General features: G+C 51.7%; 2 protein-coding genes and 4 non-coding genes across 11 annotated transcripts in view; 1 reads left to right on the forward strand and 5 right to left on the reverse strand.

Moving 5' to 3' along the window:
- The window catches only part of HECTD4 (HECT domain E3 ubiquitin protein ligase 4), a 49,989-nt gene extending 41,191 nt beyond the window's left edge, over positions 1-8,798 (forward strand). For 2 of the 3 annotated variants that reach the window (XM_087880096.1, XM_087880098.1), the window contains exons 65-76: positions 459-565; positions 891-1,014; positions 1,106-1,296; positions 1,402-1,548; positions 2,302-2,421; positions 2,546-2,701; positions 3,190-3,293; positions 3,518-3,739; positions 4,064-4,230; positions 4,894-5,089; positions 5,515-5,737; positions 6,082-8,798. In XM_087880096.1, coding sequence (XP_087736222.1) covers positions 459-565; positions 891-1,014; positions 1,106-1,296; positions 1,402-1,548; positions 2,302-2,421; positions 2,546-2,701; positions 3,190-3,293; positions 3,518-3,739; positions 4,064-4,230; positions 4,894-5,089; positions 5,515-5,737; positions 6,082-6,218 — 1,894 coding nt within the window. In that variant the 3' untranslated portion in view covers positions 6,219-8,798. The remainder of the gene's footprint in view (positions 1-458; positions 566-890; positions 1,015-1,105; positions 1,297-1,401; positions 1,549-2,301; positions 2,422-2,545; positions 2,702-3,189; positions 3,294-3,517; positions 3,740-4,063; positions 4,231-4,893; positions 5,090-5,514; positions 5,738-6,081) is intronic. The other variant, XM_087880097.1, reaches the window with a different exon arrangement.
- Positions 8,799-9,002: 204 nt separating this feature from the next.
- On the reverse strand, positions 9,003-22,140 carry TRAFD1 (TRAF-type zinc finger domain containing 1). 4 transcript variants are annotated; one of them, XM_087880105.1, is made up of 14 exons: positions 22,103-22,140; positions 20,314-20,388; positions 14,169-14,240; positions 13,615-13,684; positions 13,236-13,371; positions 13,069-13,122; positions 12,498-12,906; positions 12,046-12,294; positions 11,741-11,808; positions 11,314-11,535; positions 11,098-11,230; positions 10,526-10,835; positions 10,217-10,274; positions 9,003-9,708 (listed from the first exon to the last, which is right to left on the reverse strand). In XM_087880105.1, exons 4-14 carry the CDS (start codon positions 13,662-13,664, stop codon positions 9,664-9,666), a joined length of 1,734 nt encoding a protein of 577 aa, XP_087736231.1. In that variant the 5' UTR covers positions 13,665-13,684; positions 14,169-14,240; positions 20,314-20,388; positions 22,103-22,140; the 3' UTR covers positions 9,003-9,663. The 4 variants fall into 4 exon arrangements, with proteins under 4 accessions (XP_087736231.1, XP_087736232.1, XP_060537712.2 ...); XM_087880106.1 differs by lacking the exon at positions 22,103-22,140 and adding an exon at positions 22,000-22,097; XM_060681729.2 differs by lacking the exons at positions 20,314-20,388; positions 22,103-22,140 and adding an exon at positions 14,601-14,641.
- On the reverse strand, positions 16,060-16,223 carry LOC117672322 (U1 spliceosomal RNA). The gene has a single exon (XR_004593173.1). It is a non-coding gene; the product is annotated as a U1 spliceosomal RNA (small nuclear RNA).
- On the reverse strand, positions 17,109-17,272 carry LOC117672321 (U1 spliceosomal RNA). Its single transcript, XR_004593172.1, has one exon. It is a non-coding gene; the product is annotated as a U1 spliceosomal RNA (small nuclear RNA).
- On the reverse strand, positions 18,440-18,603 carry LOC117672320 (U1 spliceosomal RNA). The gene has a single exon (XR_004593171.2). It is a non-coding gene; the product is annotated as a U1 spliceosomal RNA (small nuclear RNA).
- Positions 19,499-19,662, reverse strand: LOC117672319 (U1 spliceosomal RNA). Its single transcript, XR_004593170.1, has one exon. It is a non-coding gene; the product is annotated as a U1 spliceosomal RNA (small nuclear RNA).
- Positions 22,141-22,142: the final 2 nt, after the last annotated feature.

Raw genomic sequence — 22,142 nt, forward strand, 5'->3', positions numbered from 1 at the left:
AGGACACAGTGGGTCACATCCCTTCCCTTTCCCTAACGTTGCTTTGGGTTGCCATGGCTGGAGCCACGGTGGCGCAGTGGTTAGAGTGCAGGACTGCAGGCTACTTCTGCTGCCTGCCGGCTGCCTGCAATTTGGCAGTTCGAATCTCACCAGGCTCAAGGATGATTCAGGTTTCCATCTTTCCAAGGTGGGTAAAATGAGGAGCCGATTTGTTGGGGGCAAGAGGCTGACTCTGTAAACCGCTTAGACAGGGCTGGAAAGCACTATGATGTCTGTTGGGATGGAGGTGGCCCAGACTGGATCCTGCTCCTTTAATCCAGTGGGTCTACTTTGGGGGGGGGGGGAAGGGGGGATGGGACCTGCTTGGGAATTGTGACCCAAAGTACAAAGCATGGTGGTGTGAGTTGAGTTTCTCACAGAAGGACCGTTGACCAAGACGCTGCTTCTTCCTCCTTTAGCAGGACAGCACTGAGCGAGAAGAAGCCAACGGTGAAGGCCAGGTCTCCAGAGAAGGGGAAGCCCGAGGAGAAGGACCCTGACAAGTCCCCCACCAAGAAGCAGGAGGGTAGTTCAACCGGCTCTCTTGAGGCTGGGGAAAATGCTCCGGGCTTTGGGTTGGCCTAGAGAGGGCCGGGGAGGGGGGAGTTTTCTCCCACAACTGCAGCCCGATGGGCCCTTGGGTGGCTTTGAGGGCCTCTTCTGAAGCTGCCTCAGAGCCCCGGAGGGCCTTCATTTCAAAAGAAATAGAAGTCCACATTGGATTCCACGTTTCCGGTATCGGAGGAAGCGGCTGTGATGGGCAAAGCAACCTTTGGCTGGGGTGTGTACCGTTCCTGGGATATGTCGGTGCTGACATTTTTGTTTTTATTTTATTTGGCAACCAATTTTAGCTCCCGAAGAGAAGTATTTGACCCTGGAGGGATTTCACAGGTTTGTCATTGACCGAGCAAAGCAGGACATCCGTAGCGTCTGGCGAGCCATTCTGTCCTGCGGTTATGACTTCCATTTTGAAAGGTAGGGGAACGCGCAGCTGTCGGAAACACCTGCAGCCGCGTAGGGGGTGGTTTTCTTCCTCTGAGCCCCCTCCTCCTCCTCTTGCCCCCAGGTGCGCTTGCCTCGACGCCAGGCACGCCCAGAAAGCCTGCCGCAAGTGGTCCTTGGAGATGGATGTGGCCCTGGTCCGGTACATCAACCGACTCTGCCGCCACCTGGCCATAACCCCTGCACGGCTCCACCCCCACGAAGTGTACCTGGACTCCGCCGATGCGGCTGACCCCCAGGTCTCCTGCCTCTTGAGTACGTGCAGGACTCTCCCCTCCTCCTCCTCCTCCTCCTTGGGGGGATCAGTCCCCCCCACCCCCCATTTTTCACCAACTCTTGACCAACTCTGCTCTGTTGCAGACATCCCCATCGAAAGCCTCCGCCTGCGTTTCGCCTTGCTGCAATCCCTCAACACCACCCTGGAGACCTTCTTCCTTCCACTGGTGGAGCTCCGGCAGACCAAGGTGTACCCCAATAGCATCGCCGCCCTTCTGCAAGAGGCCAAAGGTCAGGGCTTGGGCGGATGTGGGGGGGAGGCTAAAGACCTCACGGCCACACTTGATGGCTTTCTTACCAGACCGTGTCCCAAGGCCAAATTTATAATACTGGACAGGAGATTGGATTAGTTTAATTTTGGTTTAGTTCACTTTAGACAGAGATGAAATTTATTTATTTATTTATTAGTCATATTTCTATGCCGCCCACTCTCCGAGGACTCTGGGCGGCTTACACCAAAGACAGTATACTAAATAGCATATTGCCCCCTAACAATCCGGGCCCTCCTTTTACCCACCTCGGAAGGATGGAAGGCTGAGTCAACCTTGAGCCGGTGAGATTTGATCCACTGATCTGCTGAACTAGCAGTCAGCTGAAGTAGCTGCAGTACTGCACTCTAACCATTGCGCCACCTCAGCTCAAATGAAGTGGGTTTTAGTTTTTACCCACCTGCTACATTTGGATTGTGGATTCTGGAAAACCACCTGAGGCAGAAGATGCCAATATTCCATTTTATGAAGGAAACCAGAATTTGTATTGGAAAAAGGCAGAATAATTGTATTGATGGGTCAAGGAAAGCAAATGAAAAATAAGCAACTTCCAATCCCATCTACAGGCCACCAGTGCAGAATCTGTGGAGAGAGACGTAGAAATAATGTCAATCGTGCAAAGGGACTGGATTGTCGGGGGGGAAACGGCTCATGGATTCCGGATTGTGAGGTGGTCCCTTACGGAAGGACTGTGATGTTTGATCTGTTCCTTCAGGACTGATTTTTTACGACACAAAAGTGACGGTCTTGAACCGCGTGCTCAATGCCACAGTGCAGAGAACAGCTGATCACGCAGCCCCAGAGATCACCTTGGACCCCCTTGAAATAGTGGGAGGTAGGTATTTCAGGGGAAGCCCCCCTTCCTCTCTGTCCCTCCTGAGCCAGGTGGGATCATCAGAACTTCACAGCCGCCGACTGCCGTTTTCAGCCCGCCTTCTCTTTCCGCTCGTCTCCCACAGGAGAGATTCGTTCTTCAGAAAATTCCTACTTCTGCCAGGCTGCCCGGCAACTGGCTTGCGTCCCATCATCGCAGCTCTGTGTGAAGTTGGCCAGTGGAGGAGACCCCACTTATGCCTTTAACATTCGCTTCACTGGCGAGGAGGTTCACGGCACAAGTAAGCCGCCGGCTGGGAGGCTCAAAATATTGGGAGGAACTGCCTGAACGTTTCAGCCGGGATGCAGGTCCCGCTTGCTCTCTCAGAATAAGTGCTTGTTTCTTTCTCCTTCTTAATGTATAAAGTGTTCCATTGTATTCCCCAGTTAATCTCAACAGCCCTGTAAAATATGGTGACCCCCAAATAATGTAAGAAATGGCTGGTGGATAAGTTGAGTGAGTTGTTCGGATGAATGGATGGAGGATGGATGGATGGATGGATGGACGGACAGTTGGACAGTTGGTTGGTTGGTTGATTGGCCGGTCGGATGGTCAGTCGGTCGGTGGGATGGTTGGTTGGTTGGTTGGTCATTGACCATTGGGGAATCCAACAAGGAAGGTATGATTGTACTCATATCTTGCTTCTAGATTTATCTTCCTGACCGCTGAATTAAAAAAATCTGGTTAAAAGAAACATTTTATGACCGGTGTCTTCCATGTGTCTTCCAGGTGGATCTTTCCGTCACTTTCTTTGGCAGGTCTGTAAGGAGCTCCAGAGTACGTTGCTGTCCCTCCTTTTGCTGTGTCCAAGCTCATCGGTCAACAAGAACAAGGTACGCCAGTGGTTGCCCAGGGCCTACAGAGCCCCGTGGTTGGTTGTGAAGCTGCAGCCAATTGGCATCAGTGGGGACTCTTCACCCTCTAGCCACCTCGTAGCAGAGGAGCGTTGAGAGGTTTTCCACAGCATCAGGCCAAGATGGCCTTGCCAACTAACCGAGCAAACCGTAATTCCTCAGAAGAGCTGGACTTGCAACCCATGCCCGTTTTTCATCCCCAGGGCAAATACATCTTGACCCCCAGTCCCATCAGCTATGGGGAGGAGCAGCTGCTGCACTTCTTTGGGCAACTGCTAGGCATCGCCATTCGGGCTGACGTCCCTCTGCCTTTGGATCTCCTGCCCTCCTTCTGGAAGATCTTGGTAGGAGAACCGCTGGAGCCAGATGTGGACCTCCAGGAGGCTGACGTGCTAACCTACAATTACGTCAAAAAATTTGAAAATGTAAGTCTTCTGTGGTGCCGTATCCTCTTTCCCAGTCTTGATTGGGGGTGGGAGGGGAATTTAAAATAAAATTTAAACTCATGTACGATTTTTCTTGTGTTAATGACCCATTTAGCCAATTCACAAGCTGAGTCAAAAATTGCACGGCCTGTCTGTCTTCAGGAGCAAAATAGAGAAATAAATCAAAAAGCCTGTTTCTTTTCATTTTGGCTTTGCCCTAGTGTGTTTGGTTCAATTGATGAACGTAGTTTCAAATGTACCGAATTCACACCCGCGCGTAACGTCCTGGTGCTAGTGAGGAAATCATTGTCTCTGCTGTCTTAGCTGAACGATGAAGCCGAGCTGGAGGCCCTGTGTGCAGAGATGGCCTCCCAGCACCTGGCCATGGAGAGCCCGGACAGCCCCAACAAGCCCAGCTGCAAGTTCACCTACGTGACCATGACCGGGGAAGAGGTGGAGCTGTGCGCCCGAGGCAGACACATCCCTGTGGTGTGAGTAGCAGGGGGCAGGGTCAACCCCGAAGCTGAACGGACAGAAGCCATTTTGAGACTTCAGTGTTGCCACGCTGGAGCTGAGGGATAGGGAGTGGGGAGGAATAGAGAGAGCTGGGGGTATTTTCTCCTGGGAACCAAGGACAGTCTCACACCTGGTCAGGGAGAGGAGGAGTAACGTTACCAAGCAACCGGATGGCACCGTGATTGGATCATGTGACTGTTTGGGGAAGGGGGAAAAACATTTACTTTTAATTAGGTGAAAACGGCGGGAACCTTCAGAGTCGGTTTTCACCAGAACCTTGCCAATATGATATACCCAATAAAACTATTCTTTGAGGAATCTACCTGCCTCGGAGTTTTGCTTGCTATGGGTGTATTACTTGGAACCCTGACATTAAACCGACTCTAAAGTTTCTCTGTCTGTGAGCTGAGGGCCCTCGAAGCGCCTCTGAAGGCAGCCAAGGGCTGACTTGGCTCAGCCTTGACGTGGGCTTGGCTCCCTTCGCCTCTCCTTTATGGCTGGGGCTTGCAAGGCTCAGGAAGAGGTCCCCAAAGGGATGGAAGAAGCACAAGCGTTAAAATGGTAGACAAGCCACGCGGGGCTTCCTACCCTGAGAAAAGAGTCTCTCCATGGACCCCTGAACCCGTCTTTCTTTTCAGGTGGGAGAACAAGGACGTCTACGCCGCGGCCATTCGCAACCTGAGGCTACATGAGCTGCAGACCGCAGAGTGCGTGATGGCTGTGAAAGCCGGCTTGGCCTCCATCATCCCACTGCAGATTTTGACCTTGCTGACCCCCCTGGAGTTGGAACTGAGGACTTGTGGGCTCCCCTACATCAACCTGGAATTCCTCAAGGTAATTTGAGGGCTCCCGGCCTGACGGGAAGCAGGAGGAGGCCTGCAGGAACCGGGGAGGGTTCAAGAAGACATTTTAGGCCCTCAAGAAGACAGCAGCTGCTCATCCTCCTTTCCTCCCAGTCGTCTTTCACCACGGCAAGTTATTTGCAGGAGAGTCAAGACCGAAACAAGGACTGGCTTAGATGTAGACCACAGCAGAGAAAACACAAATTGAAGTTGAATAGAAACAGAAAAGTGAGATTTGGGAGCTCAAGGTGCTTTAGAGCAAGGGACTCCAACCTTGGCAACTTTAAGACTTGTGGACTTCAGCTCTGGGAGTTGAAGTTGCCAAGGTTGGAGACGCCTGGCTTAGAGTGTTTTACGACCTATTAACTAGCTTCCCTTCCTTCCCTCCTTCCGCCTTTCCCCCTTGGCCATCCACAGGCACACACGATGTACCAAGTTGGGCTGATGGAGACCGACCAGCATATTGAATTTTTCTGGGGGGCCTTGGAGATGTTCACCCAGGAGGAGCTGTGCAAATTCATCAAGTTTGCCTGCAACCAGGAGCGCATCCCCTTCACGTGTCCCTGCAAGGATGGGGGTCCAGACACAGCCCACGTGCCCCCTTACCCCATGAAAATTGCACCCCCAGATGGCACTTCAGGTACCGTCGTTTCCCAGTGCAGAAATGGACGGGAGGGGGTCTTTCAGCAGAAAGGAAATTGGGGGGGGGGGCTGAGCCAAACCACGGGGTTTATCTCAAGGGGATCGAGGGCCCCAATGTTGGTTTGGCCCCTGTAAGAGTTAAGCGGGGTTAACGCCTGCTTGGTGTCGAAGGGCAATGTGACTTTTGTCCTTCCTTGGCATTGTCACTTGGCCAGCTGTTTCCTCCTTGAGTAGCAGCACACTTACCTGAAGCCAGGGAGCCGGGGGAAGAGAGATCCGTCGGGAGAAGAAAGCCGCCTTCTGGCAGGCGCTGAGTCTCCCCCCTTCCTGTGATCCCTACAGGCTCCCCGGATTCACGGTACATCCGGGTGGAGACCTGCATGTTCATGATCAAACTCCCTCAGTATTCCTCGTTGGAGATCATGCTGGAAAAACTCCGGTACGCCATCCACTATCGCGAGGACCCTCTCAGCGGTTGACCTGCTCCCCTCCCAGGGTAGGCCCTTCCGAGGACGCACCGGAGAAGCCAAGCCACGGCCAGGCAAGAGCGGAAGGTGAATTTGGTCCTCGCCTTCGTTCTTGCGACGGCCTTGGTGGGAGACTTCCTCCTCTTTGTAGACTTCTGGGGTGGATGGAACCGTCTGCTGCTGTTGCTGCTGCTGCTGCTGCCTTAGAGAAAACTTAGTCCGGGGACCAAGGTTTGCAATCCTGGGGGATCCCCCCCCCCCATTTCGTCCTCATCGGAATGGAGCTCGTGGCCGAAGGGAGACTCGGGGATTGGCCGTGCAAGGGGAAGATCTTCCGCCACCATTTCTGAGTGCGTCGGTGAAGCAACCACACTTCGTTTTTTGGGGGATCGGGGCTTTACGTAACTCAACTAGACAAGAAGTTGTGTTTTTTTTCCCCCCACTTTTTGCCAGGGTTGGTTGGAACAAGAGGTGGCAACTTCACACATTCCACTCTAGGGTGATAAAGAGCCATCACTTCCTGTTTGCCTAAAGCCTAAATTGTGGTGGTCTAAAGGAAGGGGCGGGGGAGGGGTGCCCGTCGCACTGCTGGAGTGATCACCCCCTTCACTGGCTCAGGTCCAGTTGCCCCTCCCCCCCCGACAGTTCCGCCTTGCGCTCAGAAATGATCCTTCCGAGATCCCCGTTCGCATGTTGCCTTTAGAGAGGAGGATCCCGGTTCTTCCTTGGCAAAAGGCCGAAAGGCTGCAGCTGGCTTTCTGGTTCTTAGTTCAACCGAGGGAACTGGCCAGGAGTCCTCACCAGATGCGCCTTGATTTCGAAGGACGCGCCAAGCACCACCGTCAAACCTCTAGCAGAAAGAGTGTCGGACCGAGCCGTTCTGGGGTCACTTTCGAACTCAAGACTCCAAAGGCCCCGGTGCTATCTGGGAGACGCAGCACTCACAGCTGGCTTCCTTCTCTTGCCCCCCCCTCCCCCGCCCCCAGGCGCAGAAGCCAGGTTGTTGCAAGCTGCCCTCTTTAAAGGCAGCCGGGAAAGGAGCCCCTCACTCCTGTTGCTCGTCCGTAGGCCCGGAGGAGGAGCTGTATGTATTGTATATTTCTGTGAATACTGTTAATTCTTTGGCCTGAGTGGCGTGCGGATGGAGGTTGGCCACGATTGGGAAGACGCGGGGGGGGGCTGTTTCTAGAGCGAGGAGTCGAGGGGGAAGGCCGCCACCCTTGCGTAGTCACCCCTTTGAGCCTTGCCCCCCCCCCCCGTGTTTGGGCTAAGGCGAGGCGGGACGGTGCACCTATTGCACTCAGGAGAAACCCAGTTAGAACACAGGGGCTTCACTTCACTCCATCCACAAAAGATGGGCAGCCACATTTTCCAGATTTGGGGGAGGGGGGGGGCGGCTTATGGATCTGAAACACCCCTTTTCTCCTCAGGGGGCTCCTTGTTCAAATACCTCACAGATACCTTTCAGTTGCCACATTGGCGGATGCTCCCTCTCCCTCCCAGAGACCGTTGGGGGGTCCAGAGTGACCCTCCTTCGGGCCCCGACGTGCGTGTGCTGTACAAGTGACTTGATGTATATTTATTCCAATTATTTATGGTTGCATTTAAAGGGGGGGGGATGGTCTTCTATGGTGTTTACACCCCACTTACTGTAAATGGAGCTTCAGGGGTGGGGGGGGAGGAACGACTTGTGCGTCCAGGTCTTCCCCCCCCCCCCTTCTCCTCTGCACGGTGGATTCCTTGGCAAGAGCAGATGGGGGCAAGCGGAAGGAACCTGCTCGGTCCGAGGGAGCAAACTGTGAATGAAGGAAATGGGTTCCGGAGTCCGCCAGGCTCCCTTTGGCTCGCTCTGCGGCTGCTGCTCAAACGGTCCAAAGTAAGAACCTGCCCCCGTGTGAGTTTCCTTCCTTTTAACTTGAATAGTTGTTCTGAATGTAAAAAAGCTGCTCCTGAAGGCAGCCGAGAAGCTGGAGGCATTTCAGTTGAAGCTTTACGTTCAGGATCCGTTTTCCTATTTATTGACCCGTGGAAGTGCTTTGGGGGCGGGCGGGCAGGCTCTGGGCCGGAGGGGAATTCTGCAGGCGCTTCCTGCGGACGAGCTCCCTCGGGTGAAGACCCACAGCCTGCCCTGCTCCAGTCCAGCTCACTTTGGGATGGGTTTACTGCACTGTCTTTTTTTTTTTTTTTTTAATTTATATTTACTTAAGCAAATGTGTAAATATTTTGTATAAAAGAGAAAAGGGAGCCAAGGGCTGCCCCTTTCTCGGGCAAGGAGGACTCGGCGTTTCCTTCTGCCCAGGGAAGACCGGCTGCCCAGCTAACAAGGCTTGTTTGCCACTCTTTCGTTAATTTATTCTCCACTTTTCACCCTCCCCCCCCTTGATTCTACCACTATGCCCCCCCTCTCCTATAACTCTTCTCAAGAATGTTTTAAAAAGGAGGGGGGGGGAAAAATCAACCACCGCAGCTTGTCTCTGTAAAAACACACAACAGCCCTCTGCCCTTGGAAAGAACCCTGCAAGGTTGGTTCCACTTGTTTTTAAGAATTCTTTGGCTTTTCTTGTATTTAATAAATGCTTACATTTGGTGGAAGTGTCCGTGAAGCAGCTCTGTTCTTGGGGAGGGAAGGAAACCAGCCAAGGGAGCTAACGGGAAGGAGGTCAGAGCCACCAATTGCAGCAGTCAACATCCATTTCTGCTTTGGGCCGGATTCGCACCCAACCCCATCCTGTGAGTAGCCCGTGGCATGAGCCTAGTTTTAATGAATGGTGGCCTAGAGATAAAGACAAGATGGACTAATAGATACAAACTTTATTGTAAGAAAGTTAAAAGTCTCAAACACGCACCCCCTCCGGCTACTCGCACTCGGAACGCCAGTTTCAGCTTCTAAGGCTGGGCTCCTCAGGCCACGCGGCTGAATGAGGAACCCCCAGGGTGTGTGTGTGTGTGTGTGTGTGTGTGTAGAGATTTCCCTCTTTTCACATTGACTGAAAAACTGGGCTGGGAAGGAGGAGGAGGAGGAGAAGAAAGAGGCGGCCGAGGGCAGGCAGGGACACTCCTAGCAGCAAAGGCACCGAGTTCAAACTCAGCAACTACTAACTAGCCTTTCTATTCCTTAGGCCTTTGGAAAGGGGGTGGGGCGCTTGGGGGGGTGGGAGTTGTTTCTCTACACTTGCAAAGAGGAAACATCTGCTCAAGCAAAAGGTTTTGAGCCCCGGAACGACTCGGCCCTCAAGCGGAAAGCAATGGGGCAGAGACACCCCCCCCCCAAAGCCCCGTACCCCCACCCGAACAGCAACAAAACATGGCACAACTGACAAAGCAATCACGGGATCCTGCTGCCACCGCGTCTGTGACTTGCAGAGTGCCGGTCCCACAACTCCTACAGAAATCACGTCACAAAACCGAGTCTGTGCCGGAAGGGAGGCAGGAAAAGGCGGCCCCGGACATTTCCTCCTCATTCTCTGTCGGGATCGGCCGATTTCACTTGCCACGGTTTTGCCTGGAGGGGAGAAAAGGCCAGAGGCTCTGCTCAGGGAGGGGCAAGGCCCGGATCTAAGCAGCTGCGAAGGGGAGGCTTAGGATTTCTATCTCCTGCCACTGCGATACCCGGAAGCCGGACAGGAGCCCTTCCAGACCCTGAATTTTCAGAGAGAAGACGCCGAGTTTCTTCACCTCCTTGTGATTCAGAGAGGAAGGAAGAGCTCAAGAAGGCCGATGGAGACCCTAACCCACAAGTACGCTATGGAGTAAAACCACGGACAGCAAGAAATCTCGGTATCCAGCGTGCAGAGGGCCATGGTCGGGACATACAGCGTATCATCTAAATGCAGATTTTCCTAAATGCGGTTCCAAGCATATGAAATGCATGAACTATCATTAAGGTCTCTTTGATCAGCTGAAGGTCGATTCAGATTTTGCAAAGGGTTCAGCTCCTGTTGCAGAATTGGTTTTTTAAATGGGCCTCCCTTGCCCAAGAGGCCATCGGCCAAAATGCAGCCCTTACTTACCTTGGCGTTATTGAAATGGGGCGGAGTTGCAGGACTTTGTCCTCCTTCCTGTCTTATGCTGAAGGGGGGGGGGGGGAGAGAAATAGTTTAAAAATAAAACTTTTCTTCAAGGTTGTCTTAAAACTCCCTCTCCTCCCCCCCCAACGGCTGCCTGTTTCAATTAGACCAGAAGGCTAAGCGCATAGATTCCCTCCCACCCACCTTAACAAGGAGCAGCCCAGATTTGCAGCCATCACCCCCATGAAGAAGATTCTAATTGGAGCGTAAATGGAAACCTCGAAAGCTGGTCTGTGACTCGGGAAGCCCTACCTTGGGCGAGTCGGGAGTGCAAGAGGGAAGCTTGGAATATAGGTGCTGGGAGCGAAGTCCGAGGGGGGGTATCTGGCAGGGAGAGGGGTGGCCACAGGGTCACTCGGGCTTCGGCCTGGAGTCCTTCCTTCGCTTCCGTCTCCCAGTTTCTTGGGCTTCCTGGCCTTGGAAAGAGCAACCGGATCCTCCCTTCGGTTGTTGGGAGCGCTCGGCTGAAGGCGCCTGGCAGCCACCTGGGAGTAGCTCCTTGGAGCAGGCTGGAAAGGCTGCTTCTGCTGGAGCTGCTCCAGGTACTGAGGAGAGAGCTCACCTGGCACAGAAGGGAGAGAAGGAAGACATCTCGGGGACCACGAGGGAAAGAGAGGCACAGAGGACACGCGGGGCCTGAACCCGGGATACGAAACCAGGGTCCAAACTCCCAACAGGAGGGCCGAAAAACACCAATGATCGCCCCTCCCTGTCCGCTTCTCTGCAGCCCTTTGCTCAGGACTCTCCTTGGGGGATGCCCAGAAGAGTTGCGGCTGCTCTGCAGGGCCTACAGTTTGGGCTCCACCAAGGATTGGCTGGCGTACCTTGGTGCCGGGTGCGTCTTCTGGGGAGATCCGGAGACTCGGTTCCCAGAGAGCTTTCCGCGACTGGAGACCCCGACTGCGCAGGCGGTCTTCCGCTCGAGGGGGCGGTTGCTGGGCGCAAATCACACTGGTCCTGGGTTGAGAGAAAGGGCTGCCGGTCACTGCCCCACCCCACCCCTCCATCACTGGGCCCAGGGGCTTCGTGGCTCTCCTTACCTGGTGGTGGAACAGGATCTCTTCCTCCAGCTGGACCCCACAGAACTCGCAAGGGAGCAGCAGGCTGTCCTGCAGGCCCTGCTGGGGAGGAAACGTCTCTCCGCGGCCCACAGAACGGCTGCCGGGCAGCTCTCCCCACAGGCTGCTCAGACATTCTGTCGGGGGCACCAGGTTGCTCCTCTTGCTGAAGGAGGCCAAGGCACTTGAGGGGTTGCAGCCCGTCTGTCATGAGCAGCAAAAGAAGCAAAGCGTTCTTTTCAAACGGCCCCAGACGGCAGGCAGCAGGCAAAGGAAGGAGGCACCGAGCAAGGGCAGAGTTGAACAGGGGGTGATCTCTTCACAGCCCCTCTTTCTGTCCTCTGCCTTGGTCAGCTTTCCCTCCCCCCCACCCATCTCTCTCTCAGCCCCAGAAGATGGGACAGCCCACCTGGTGAAGGATTAGGTCTCCCTCGGGGTACAGCTCCTCGCAGAATTCGCAAGGCAGCAGGGTCTCCGCTGAAGGAGAAGAGAAACCACTCAAAACTGGGTTACAGCCATCCAGCTGCCACCTCCGCCTTCGAAATTCTTCTCAATCCCTTGGCCCACCTGCTCACACAGACAACTCCTCCGCCAAGGACAGTGAACCCCCCAAGAGCAGCTTAGGAGTAGGGAAGGGCCATTGGGGTCCTTTCTATAGCATGCCCATTCCTGTCCCTGCAATCCCTGGATAAGCGACCACGAACACCGACGCACCTTTGGGCCTGTTCAGATTGTTGGCTGCTACCAGCAAATCTTGAGAGGGGTCCCTGGAGTTCTTTGCTTTGCCACAGTGGTCAGCTGGTCTGGTCTGGGGGGGACAGATGTTCTTCCAGAGTTCTCTGTGGAGCTCGGCCACACTGGGTTGGCCGAAGCTATTTTCATGCTGCAAGCTGAGCGCCAGCAGGTAATCCAAGTCCGACTCTCCGTCCACAGGCAGCGGGGGGGTCGTCTTTTCCAGACAGGCTTCAGGGAACAAACACCGAACAGCATGAGAAGCCAACCTGTCACCCTTCATCCCAGCAGCAACACAAACACAAGGATGCAGGGAGTTGCTTTCGAAGCCTCGGAAGAGAGAGAGACCCTCTGAATTCAAGAGGCGCATTTAGAAAAGAGCCCATTTAGCAAAAGGGCAGCAAGAGGGATTGTTTCGCCCTGGGGGCCTTTACCTCGATTGCGATCTGGCTGGGATGGGTCTCGGTTCCTCCAGCTGGATTCCCTGGGCAACTGATCACCCGAGACCCAACTGTGCAGCTGGCTCTCCAGGAACCGGTTGCCCCTCAGTGGCGACTCTCCAGCAGAATCCGGCCGCAGGACGTTCCTGATGGTCTGAACGCTTTGCCAAGGGGCCTCGGGGTAGAAAGGCGGCTTCACCTGGCCGCCTGGCTCTCCCGCCCCAGCCTTCTTCCCACAGTCGATGGGATGCGTTTTCAGTTCGCGCAACATGACGTTGCGGTTGCATCGGCCGCATCGCTCGGTCCGGGCCCCACAGTAATCTTCGTGGTCCTGGAGCTTGCAGAAAGCCAGCTCAATGTCACAGTGCTGACATGCAACAGGCCGCAAGGGACACTCGAAAGCCTGTGAGAGGAAGGCAGAAATGGCTCGTCATCCCCAAAAGGAGGTTGTGGCTGTAATGTTTTATGCACCTGTTTCAGGAGTACATCCCACCGTCTTATAGCGAATCTTTTGTCCCCCAAAGTATTTCAGTGGACAAAATCAGGCAACGATTAGCTTACTCACTACATGATCCTGTAAGAGTCCTCTGTCCATTCTCATGCTGCATTTACAGACAATCTAGGGTTTGAAAGAAATGCAGGTCAGGGTCAAGGTTGCAGAATTACGTCTGTCTCATCTAGAGGAGACATGAGGGCATAGTGGGGGAGGGGGAGGCAACCTGGTTTGATCACCTGTGCGTGCTCCTGTTCCTGGTGAGTCCTCATCTCTGCTTTGGGGAAGGACTCCTTGCAGAGGGGACAGACCCCGATGTTCCGACTGCAGTGAATCTCATGGATGGTAAAGTTTGCCAGAGGAATATCTTTTTGACTGTAAGAGGCACATGGACAGGGCATGTTGCAATGCCAAACTTTTTTTTTTTAAGGGTATTGGGACAAACAGAAACTTTTGCAAAATCTAGTCACCTTTTTTTTAAACCCAACTCCCTTCTGCTATCCGAAAAAGCACAGGCTTAAGTGGCTCAGCACGCACACACACACACACACACACACACACACACACAAACTGTCAGAAGGCAGCAGAGAACAAAAACATTCAATTCCCAGCCCTTACCAATTGTTGCACAGTTGAGTTTCACTTTCCTGTTCTGCCACTGCAGCCATCTCCCTGCTGTTCCAGGAACCTAGTAAAAAAAAAAAGATGATTTCTTTTCTTGATGTTTCACTAGGAGGCTTACTCATTCTGCTCCTACTCAGAGTTTCTCTCCTTCACCAGCAACTTCGCTGCCTCTGAGAGCCTGGCATTACCTTCAGGGCCATTGTGAGAGCATGGCAACCTACTGAATCAGAGAGCGGTGCAGAGGCTTGGTGGCAAGGCGGCCAATTTACCCAGTGGCAGGCCTCAGCGCTGCCTGCCAATCTGTACTCCCACACGGGCCAGAAGTAAATGGTTCAACCGGAGCCTCTTTTCTGCCGCTGCCCATTGTCTGGCAGGTTCTAGAATCCAGCCAGGCCTTCTGGCCCTGGGCAAGGCTTGTCCTGACGCCCACCTGTCCAGGAAGAAGCAGGGGGCCGCATCCCATCGCCCACTGCCTTCTCCCTTACCTCCTCTGGAGTGGCACAAATGAAACGCCCGTTTCTCTGCGTGGAAAAACTGAGGCTGCTTACCCAAAACGCCTTGAATGGGAAAGGAAAGTCTTTTCTCTGGAGGTCTCTTCGCAAAGGCTTCAGTCAGTGGAGCTGGAGAAGGAAAAGGGAGACTCGGGGGCTGTTTATTCGCCCTTCGTTTCGAACCAGGCTCAGCCATCAGGAACTCCAATGGGTGGAAAGGCGGCTCGCCCCCCCCTTCTCCCCCTCCCAACGCAGCTCCCTCCCTCCCTCCCTCCCTCCGGGAAAAACCGCCGGGCCAATTTCCTCGCGCGTAGCCAAGGCAGCGCTGCCGCATCTGGCCTGCCCCGCAGGGCTGTTGTGAAGAGGGGAGTACTTGGCCGCCCCCAACCCGCGAAGGGCCTCGATTTCTCCCGCCCCCCCCGATCGCTCCCGAAGGCAGAGGGGGGGGGAAGGCCGCCACCCCCCCCCAGGCCCCCTCCCGCCGCTCACCCGCCGGCCTCGCCTCTCGCTTCTCCTCTGCCAGCCGCGACCCGACCCTGCACCGCCTCGGCCCTGCCGAGCCCCGCCCTCCGGCTCGCGATTGGCCGCCGTTGAGGCCGCCGAGCTCCGACTGGCCGGATTGGCTGCCCGCCCGCCTCCTTCCCCGCCTCCTCCTCCAGGGTCACCGGCCTCCGCGCGAGACGTCACGCGGTAGGCCACGCCCACCGCCCCTGGGGCCCCCTAGCGGCGCCCGTAGTTCTCCCGCCCCCCCTCCCCCTCCCCCTCCCCGGCAGCCCAGCCAGGGACACCCCCCGCCCCGCGCTGACCGGCCCAGCCCAGCAACCGGGTTACTCGGTGCAGGGATTCGCGGAACAACCGTGGCAAGAAAGGTCGTAAAATGGGGCAAAACTCAACCACAGAAATGTTGGGCTCGATGGCGGTCCAAAGTCGAGGACTGCCTGTATTTGTCCAGCCTGGCAACTGAAAGAGGGCTGGACTCCAACTCCCAGAATTCCCAGTCAGCCAGCCCCTGCCCTGATCAGACGCAGCTCCCATCATCCCCTGCCTTTTCACTATCTCAGAGCCCCCCCACACACACCCCCAGGCTGCGAAGGTTCCGAGAAAGGCCGGGGGAATGAAGGCAGATCCATCCCAAGGGAAAACTATACCCAGCAGCTGACACAACCGGAATCCTGAGCCAAGACCGTCCATTCATAAATCAGTGACGTGGGGAGAAAGATACGCATCCATCCATGGCACAGTTTCCCTTTGGGGCAAGCGACAGGACGCCGAGGGCCAGGATGTGTAAGCAGAGGAAACCGGAGCCCTTCCCTTCCTAGATGGGGCTTATGTGGGCAGCAACAGGCCGTTCAAAGAGCCTCCGGATTAGGCTTCACCACTTGCCGAGAAGAGCTGGGACTCGGGCTGAAACGGGGCCAGGGCTGCCATTCTGGCCCACTGGGCAACCTGGCTTCGCCTATGGCTAGCGAGGGCTGCTGCACCTGGCACAGGCATGACTCAGGCTACCCTTCTGTTCCCTGATCTCTCCGTCCTACTAAAAGAGCCTCTCGCGTCACGCTCAATCCTGCCATTTCAGGACGGCAAAGCAAGCAAAATGCCCCCACAGCTCATGTGCTGAAAATAAGCCTCATTCCTGCTTTGAATCACGGAGGTTCTCAGAAGGAGCCCAAAATAAACAACGCTTGTCCGTATCTGAAAGACTATATATAAACATGCAGAATTTGTGTTCTGACACCAACATATGAGCAGTTCTGACTCGTCAACTATCTCTGTGACAGGACAGGACACAGAAAGGAATGAAACTACATTTTCTGGAGGGTGATGAAGCCGTAACAGACAAGCCAAAGCAGAGAGGGAGGCAACTATTCAAAAAAAGGATCAATGTTAGCTAGCGAAGGACTGATGAAAAGAAGTAAAGAGCCTTTTCTGTCTTTTGAACCAGCAAGATCAGGGGAAAGCGCGAACGCAGTCCCCCACTACCACAAATTATGCAGTCGAGTTTCCCGCATTTGGGGAAATCGCAGGGGTCAGCACACCCGGAGTGCAATGGATGAGCCTCACCCTGGGAAAACCACCTTCGTGATCATGGTGTCTCCCCTGCCAGGTAAGTATGAGTTGGGATGGCACGGCTGCCTCCTTGCCCCTCCCTGCCTCTGCCCCCAAACCCATGGTGACTCCCCCAGAAAATTCCCAGCAAGCTCAGGAAGGCTCTGCCGAGATCCTGCCTCTCCCCAGTTTGCTTGCACAGAGTGTTGGGGTACTTTGCCAGCTCTGACTTGTACCCCATTTTTGATCCCACAATTCCTTCGCGTGCAATCATTTGCATGTCTATCTGCGTTCTTTTGCAATCGTCACGCCTCTGGCGTGTAAGTAGGCATTCTATTGGTGGCACAGGAGGGGAGGGAGGGACCACCGAAATCTGTTCATGTGCTCGGATTCTGAAAAGATTGAGCTGAGCTCCCCCTTATTATTGAACAAGAGTGTACTTCAACAAATGCCACTTTTCATACGTTTTATTATTAATCTTTGCATCAACACAATATTGTGCACAATAATTTTCTTCTTTGCCATCTTCTTTAAGAAGAAACTGCTCCTATTGGTGATTTCCATAGTTGGATTGCTCTCTTGGCTTGATTTTCTATTCTTTTCTTTAAAAAGTTCAGACTGTAACAAAAAGTACTGTATTTGATGAGAATGTATGCGCACCTTTTTATTCTGTTTATTTTCTCATATTTTCCTATCTGCTGACTGTTGATGCAATCCAAAGATTCTTGAGGCATGAAAGAGACAGGCTCCTTCACAAATCTTTAGGAAAAACACATCAATTGCAAACCAGGCAGACATTGCTGGTAAGAAATGAAGAAACGCTATCGCCATCTTAACCTCTGTATCATTCTGCCATGCAGCTCAGTATCACAGAAGGATATTGCTATCGCAAAAGATCCAATAAACAAGAAATTATAAATACAACTTTTCTGTCTTTTGAACCAGCAAGATCAGGGGAAAGCGCGAACGCAGTCCCCCACTACCACAAATTATGCAGTCGAGTTTCCCGCATTTGGGGAAATCGCAGGGGTCAGCACACCCGGAGTGCAATGGATGAGCCTCACCCTGGGAAAACCACCTTCGTGATCATGGTGTCTCCCCTGCCAGGTAAGTATGAGTTGAGACTGCACAGCTGCCTCCTTGCCCCTCCCTGCCTCTGCCCCCAAACCCATGGTGACTCCCCCAGAAAATTCCCAGCAAGCTCAGGAAGGCTCACCCGAGATCCTGCCTCTCCCCAGTTTGCTTGCACAGAGTGTTGGGGTACTTTGCGAGCTCAGATTTGCACCCCGCTTTTGATCCCACAATGCCTTGCAATACATATATTTGCATGTGTGCTTACGTCACTCAGTCACACAGCGGACTGCATCCACTAAGGCACAATACAGAAGGGGGGTGGGGTCACTAGGATTCTTTCCCTTTGTAGCCTGCAGGGAATCTGGTCCACATTCTGACTGGCAGCATCAACCTTAGCAACTGGGCACATGCTACTTTTTGATCCCGTTAGAGGGTAACCTGATCACTCTTGAACAACTCAGTTCCTTTGGGTTATGATGCTTTCTCACAGAGGCATGTCTAGCCATAGATTTCAGCACAGGATTGCTTACTAAAGGAGGAACTGAAACAAACTAGCATTTCTCTTTGATCTTCAAAGAACTATCACTTCAGAGACTCAACCTCCACTGTTATCAACCTACGTTCTTTTTCAGAGAATCCAACAGAACCCCGGGAGGTCCTCCAAAAAGATGCAGCTCCATTTATCAGGCGAGTCGAATTTCTGTTGTCCAAAATGTTCAGAAACAGAACACACACGTCTGCACTCCCTTTTCACACGCTTTTGGATGTCTTTATTTCTAACTAAAAATATTAAGAGATCTAGTGCAATTTATCTTTTAATATTTATGCCACCTCTCCTCTAGAATTCTCATACAGCCATGCAAGGAAGGAATAAAGCATCAGAATAAACTAAAGACCAAAGAACTGAAAAAGAACAGTAGATAATCCAATCAAGATACATTTCTTTCCATCTGAAATACCGAGCAGCCCAGCCTCTTCTCCAATCATAATCCCTTCCCCTTGGATGAGAAAGATGCGAAAAAGACTTCCTGCATTTATTCTTTCACTTCCCAACTGAGCATAAATTTAAATCTGCTACTTCCAACTCCCAGTGGAAATCCTATTTGGTAAGAATAGCTTATAAAATCAGTAAACAAATACTAGGATAACAAATGAAACAACATGCACAAGAAACCAAGTTCTCTTTTCTATATTTGAACCAGCAAGATCAGGGGAAAGCGCGAACGCAGTCCCCCACTACCACAAATTATGCAGTCGAGTTTCCCGCATTTGGGGAAATCGCAGGGGTCAGCACACCCGGAGTGCAATGGATGAGCCTCACCCTGGGAAAACCACTTTCGTGATCATGGTGTCTCCCCTGCCAGGTAAGTATGAGTTGGGATTGCACGGCTGCCTCCTTGCCCCTCCCTGCCTCTGCCCCTAAACCCATGGTGACTTTGCCCAAAGATTTCCAGCTAGCCTGGGAAGGCTCAGCCGAGATCCTGCCTCTCCCCAGTTTGCTTGCAGAGTGTTGGGGTACTTTGCCAGCTCTGATTTGCACCCCATTTTTGATCCCACAATTCCTTCACATGCACTCATTTGCATGTCTATCTGCGTCGTTTTGCAATTGTCACGCCTCTGGCGTGTAAGTAGGAATTCTATTGGTGGCACAGGAGGGGAAGGAGGGACCACCGAAATCTGTTCATGTGCTTGGATTCTGCAGAGAATGTTCTGCACTTCCTCCTCTTCCCTCTGGAAGAGAATTGGCTTACAAATCACAAATTAAGCAAATGTCACTGTTCAGGTATTTTACTTTTACTCCCTGCACAATGAATCTTTGAATCAACACAATATTGTGCAACACAATCATTTTCTTGTTTGGCTGCTTCTTGAAGAAAGGGAACTGTTGCTATTGACACCTTCCCATTGTCAGATGGCAAGTTTTTCTATTTTTTTAAACTGCAGACTAAATGTGACAAAAAGTATTTGATGAGAATTTATGCACACTTTCTTATTCTTACTTTTTTCCTTCAATTCTCCAATTTCCCTAGCTGCTGATAAAGATAAAAGATTCTGTAAAGAATCTTGAGGCATAAAATTACAGAGACTGGCTCCTTCATAAATCTTCAGGAAATCTAGGCAGATACTGCTGTCACTGAAGACAAGAAAACTATCACCATTTTAAATTCTTATCTCATGTAGCTCAATATCATAGAATGATATTGCTATCACAAAACACAATAAACAAGAAATTATAAATACTTTTCTGTCTTTTGAACCAGCAAGATCAGGGGAAAGCGCGAACGCAGTCCCCCACTACCACAAATTATGCAGTCGAGTTTCCCGCATTTGGGGAAATCGCAGGGGTCAGCACACCCGGAGTGCAATGGATGAGCCTCACCCTGGGAAAACCACCTTCATGATCATGGTGTCTCCCCTGCCAGGTAAGTATGAGTTGAGACTGCACGGCTGCCTCCTTGCCCCTCCCTGCCTCTGCCCCCAAACCCACGGCGACTATAGCTCAGCACCTTCCAGTCCTCCAGAACAGACATAATCATAATGTAACCATAGAGCAGACTTGCTAATTGGGATCCAAGAAGGAAATCCGTCTTCTGCCCCCATCTTCCTCCTTCTCCCCAGTTTGCTACCACAATGCTATGTTGTAGCTAATCTGCATTAGCCTTGCCCACTTAGCCTTGCTTTGTCTTCTGTCTGAGTTGCCAGGCAGCAGGAACAAAGTCTTGTATCCTTTACGTTTTAACCTTCTGAATGCATTTTTTAAAGGTTTGGGTGGAAAAGATGACCTGCCTGCACATTTAAAGGCTGTTTTATATTTTGGTGAAAATTTTCCTGCTGTATCAGAAGCTCCAGTCCATATGATGCCAGGTTACTTAGAAGTATACTGGTGTTTTCACCACACCCCCAGATTGACCCATCTCCTCTGAAACCTTTGGAGACCAGACAAGATCTCAGCCCTGTTTCTAAACCTTGGCCACTTTAAACTGCACAAACTTTAATTCCCAGAGTTTAAGACTGAGAAATGCTGAGCATCCAAATTACTAAATTCATATGGCCATTTTACTGGGCTGCCAGATCATCTTACCTGTCTGTTGCACAGGAGAAATCTTAGCTTGGACCTTACTGAGATGCACTGAGGAAGATACAACTGAAACAGATTCTGAAAATGAAAAAGCAAACTCAAATTAGGGTTATCTTCCAGTTCCTAACCAGGTGGCAAGCTTAATTCAGTATTTCTGTAATTGTTTTCCACCCAAACAACACAGTCCTTTAACTTGAAAGAAAACAAAGCAAAAAAACATAATAATCAGCTGATATATGTAATTTGCAGGAGATATATAAAAAGAAACTGCCTGTGCAAATGTCAAGTGATCCAAAGAAAAAGTCATTCTAATAAAGGATTTTTCTCTCACTGTCGTGACCTGGGATCCAGCTGTGAACGTGAAGGGCAAGACTCACATACCCTAAAAAGCAGGATCTCCTCATACAGGGGCTGTATTCAACATACAACACTAGAGTAGCATGTGCATCCACCGTACAGAAATCTGAATGACCATGCCACATCTCTGAATCTTCTGCTGAATTCGGTTGTCAAGTTATCACTTTGGCAGTATAGATCAGGGTGCACCTGTTTCTCATCAGAAGTTTTCACAGTTTGGACTTATTCAGATTTGCCTGCCCAGGATTGGACTAAAGAGAAGGTTGGGCTGCTGAACTTCAACCTGGCTCTTCCCAATCCCAACCCGACAGGTGAATCACGATGGCAAGTGAGGCTTTTTTCTGCACAGAAAATCATACAGGGAAAAAACTGCTTTATTTTTGTCCCAAATCGTAAGCATTGGACTAAAAAGGAGTTTAAAATTCTGTTTTATATTCTGTCCAATGAGCCCAATATTGGCATAACCTGACAATTTGGGATAATCCTTTGCAGATCCAAATTAAGAATTGGTGGCTGTCTAAAATATTAGTTGATGAAGAAGAATCCGCCACAGTTCAGGGGATAACTCCTCACAGGTGCCAATTGAGGAGTTGGTGGTTTTCATAAATATTGCTATTGCTTGGATATAAATAATAATCAAAGCTGATGGGATAACCCCTCACAGATCTTCAATTAAGAACCTTTGGATTTAAGTATTTGAAGGAGACCCAGAGCTGAGGAGATGCATCCTCAAAAGATCCAAATTTAGGAATCGATAACTTTCATAAATAATAGTAATTATTGTCAGAGCTGAACGGATAATACCTCACAGGTCCAAATTAGGAGTGAGTGGCTTTGGTAAATACCGCTATTGTTTGAGTATAAATAATAATAGTTGAAGCTGAGGAAACAACCCCTCACAAATTCAAATTTAGCAATCCATGACTTTCAGAAATATTGCTATTAGCCAAATAATAATAAATCAAAGCTGGTGGAACAACCCCAAATTAGCGGTTGATGGCTTTTGTAAATATTGCTATTAGCTGAATACTAATAATACTACTCAAAAGTTGAAGGGATAACTCCTCACAGACCCAAATTTTAAGAGTTGGTGGGCTCCATTGATCACTGTTAGTTAAATAGTAATAATATTATAATACTCAAGAGTTGAGGGGAGAAACCCACCACCACCGCCTCCAATTGGGGAACTGATGGGTCTTACTTTAATAATACTTTAATAATATTAATAACGTTACAGTCATCAAAGCTGAGGGGACGGACTCTCACAGGTCCAAAAAAACAACCCCCGGAGTCTGGGGGCTTCAACGGCCCGCAACTGAGGGGATTTCTCACCACCATCCCCCAAAGGCTGCAGCTGAGGCACCGGCGCCTCCAAGGCCGCAAAGCCTGAGGGGGCGACTACGCGAGGCCGGCGGGCCGGGGGGCGGAGGCCCACCTCGCGGGGCCGTTGTGCCGGGCCTCGCCTCGCCTGGCGC

This window comes from Pantherophis guttatus, chromosome 17 (genome assembly GCF_059756535.1).
Source record: "Pantherophis guttatus breed Tessera chromosome 17, ASM5975653v1, whole genome shotgun sequence".
Classification (NCBI taxonomy): domain Eukaryota; kingdom Metazoa; phylum Chordata; class Lepidosauria; order Squamata; family Colubridae; genus Pantherophis; species Pantherophis guttatus.

Bases quoted from the DNA above. Each gene is read 5' to 3' on its own strand.
- TRAFD1 (XM_060681728.2), bottom strand. From the start codon at position 14,307: ATGGCTGAGCCTGGTTCGAAACGAAGGGCGAATAAACAGCCCCCGAGT. The intron at 11,231-11,313 runs GTAAGGAGAGCC...CTCTCAACCCAG, and splicing joins AGATCCTGTTCCACCACCAG to GACCAGTGTGATTTGCGCCC. The intron at 10,836-11,097 runs GTACGCCAGCCA...CTTCTGTGCCAG, and splicing joins AAGACGCACCCGGCACCAAG to GTGAGCTCTCTCCTCAGTAC.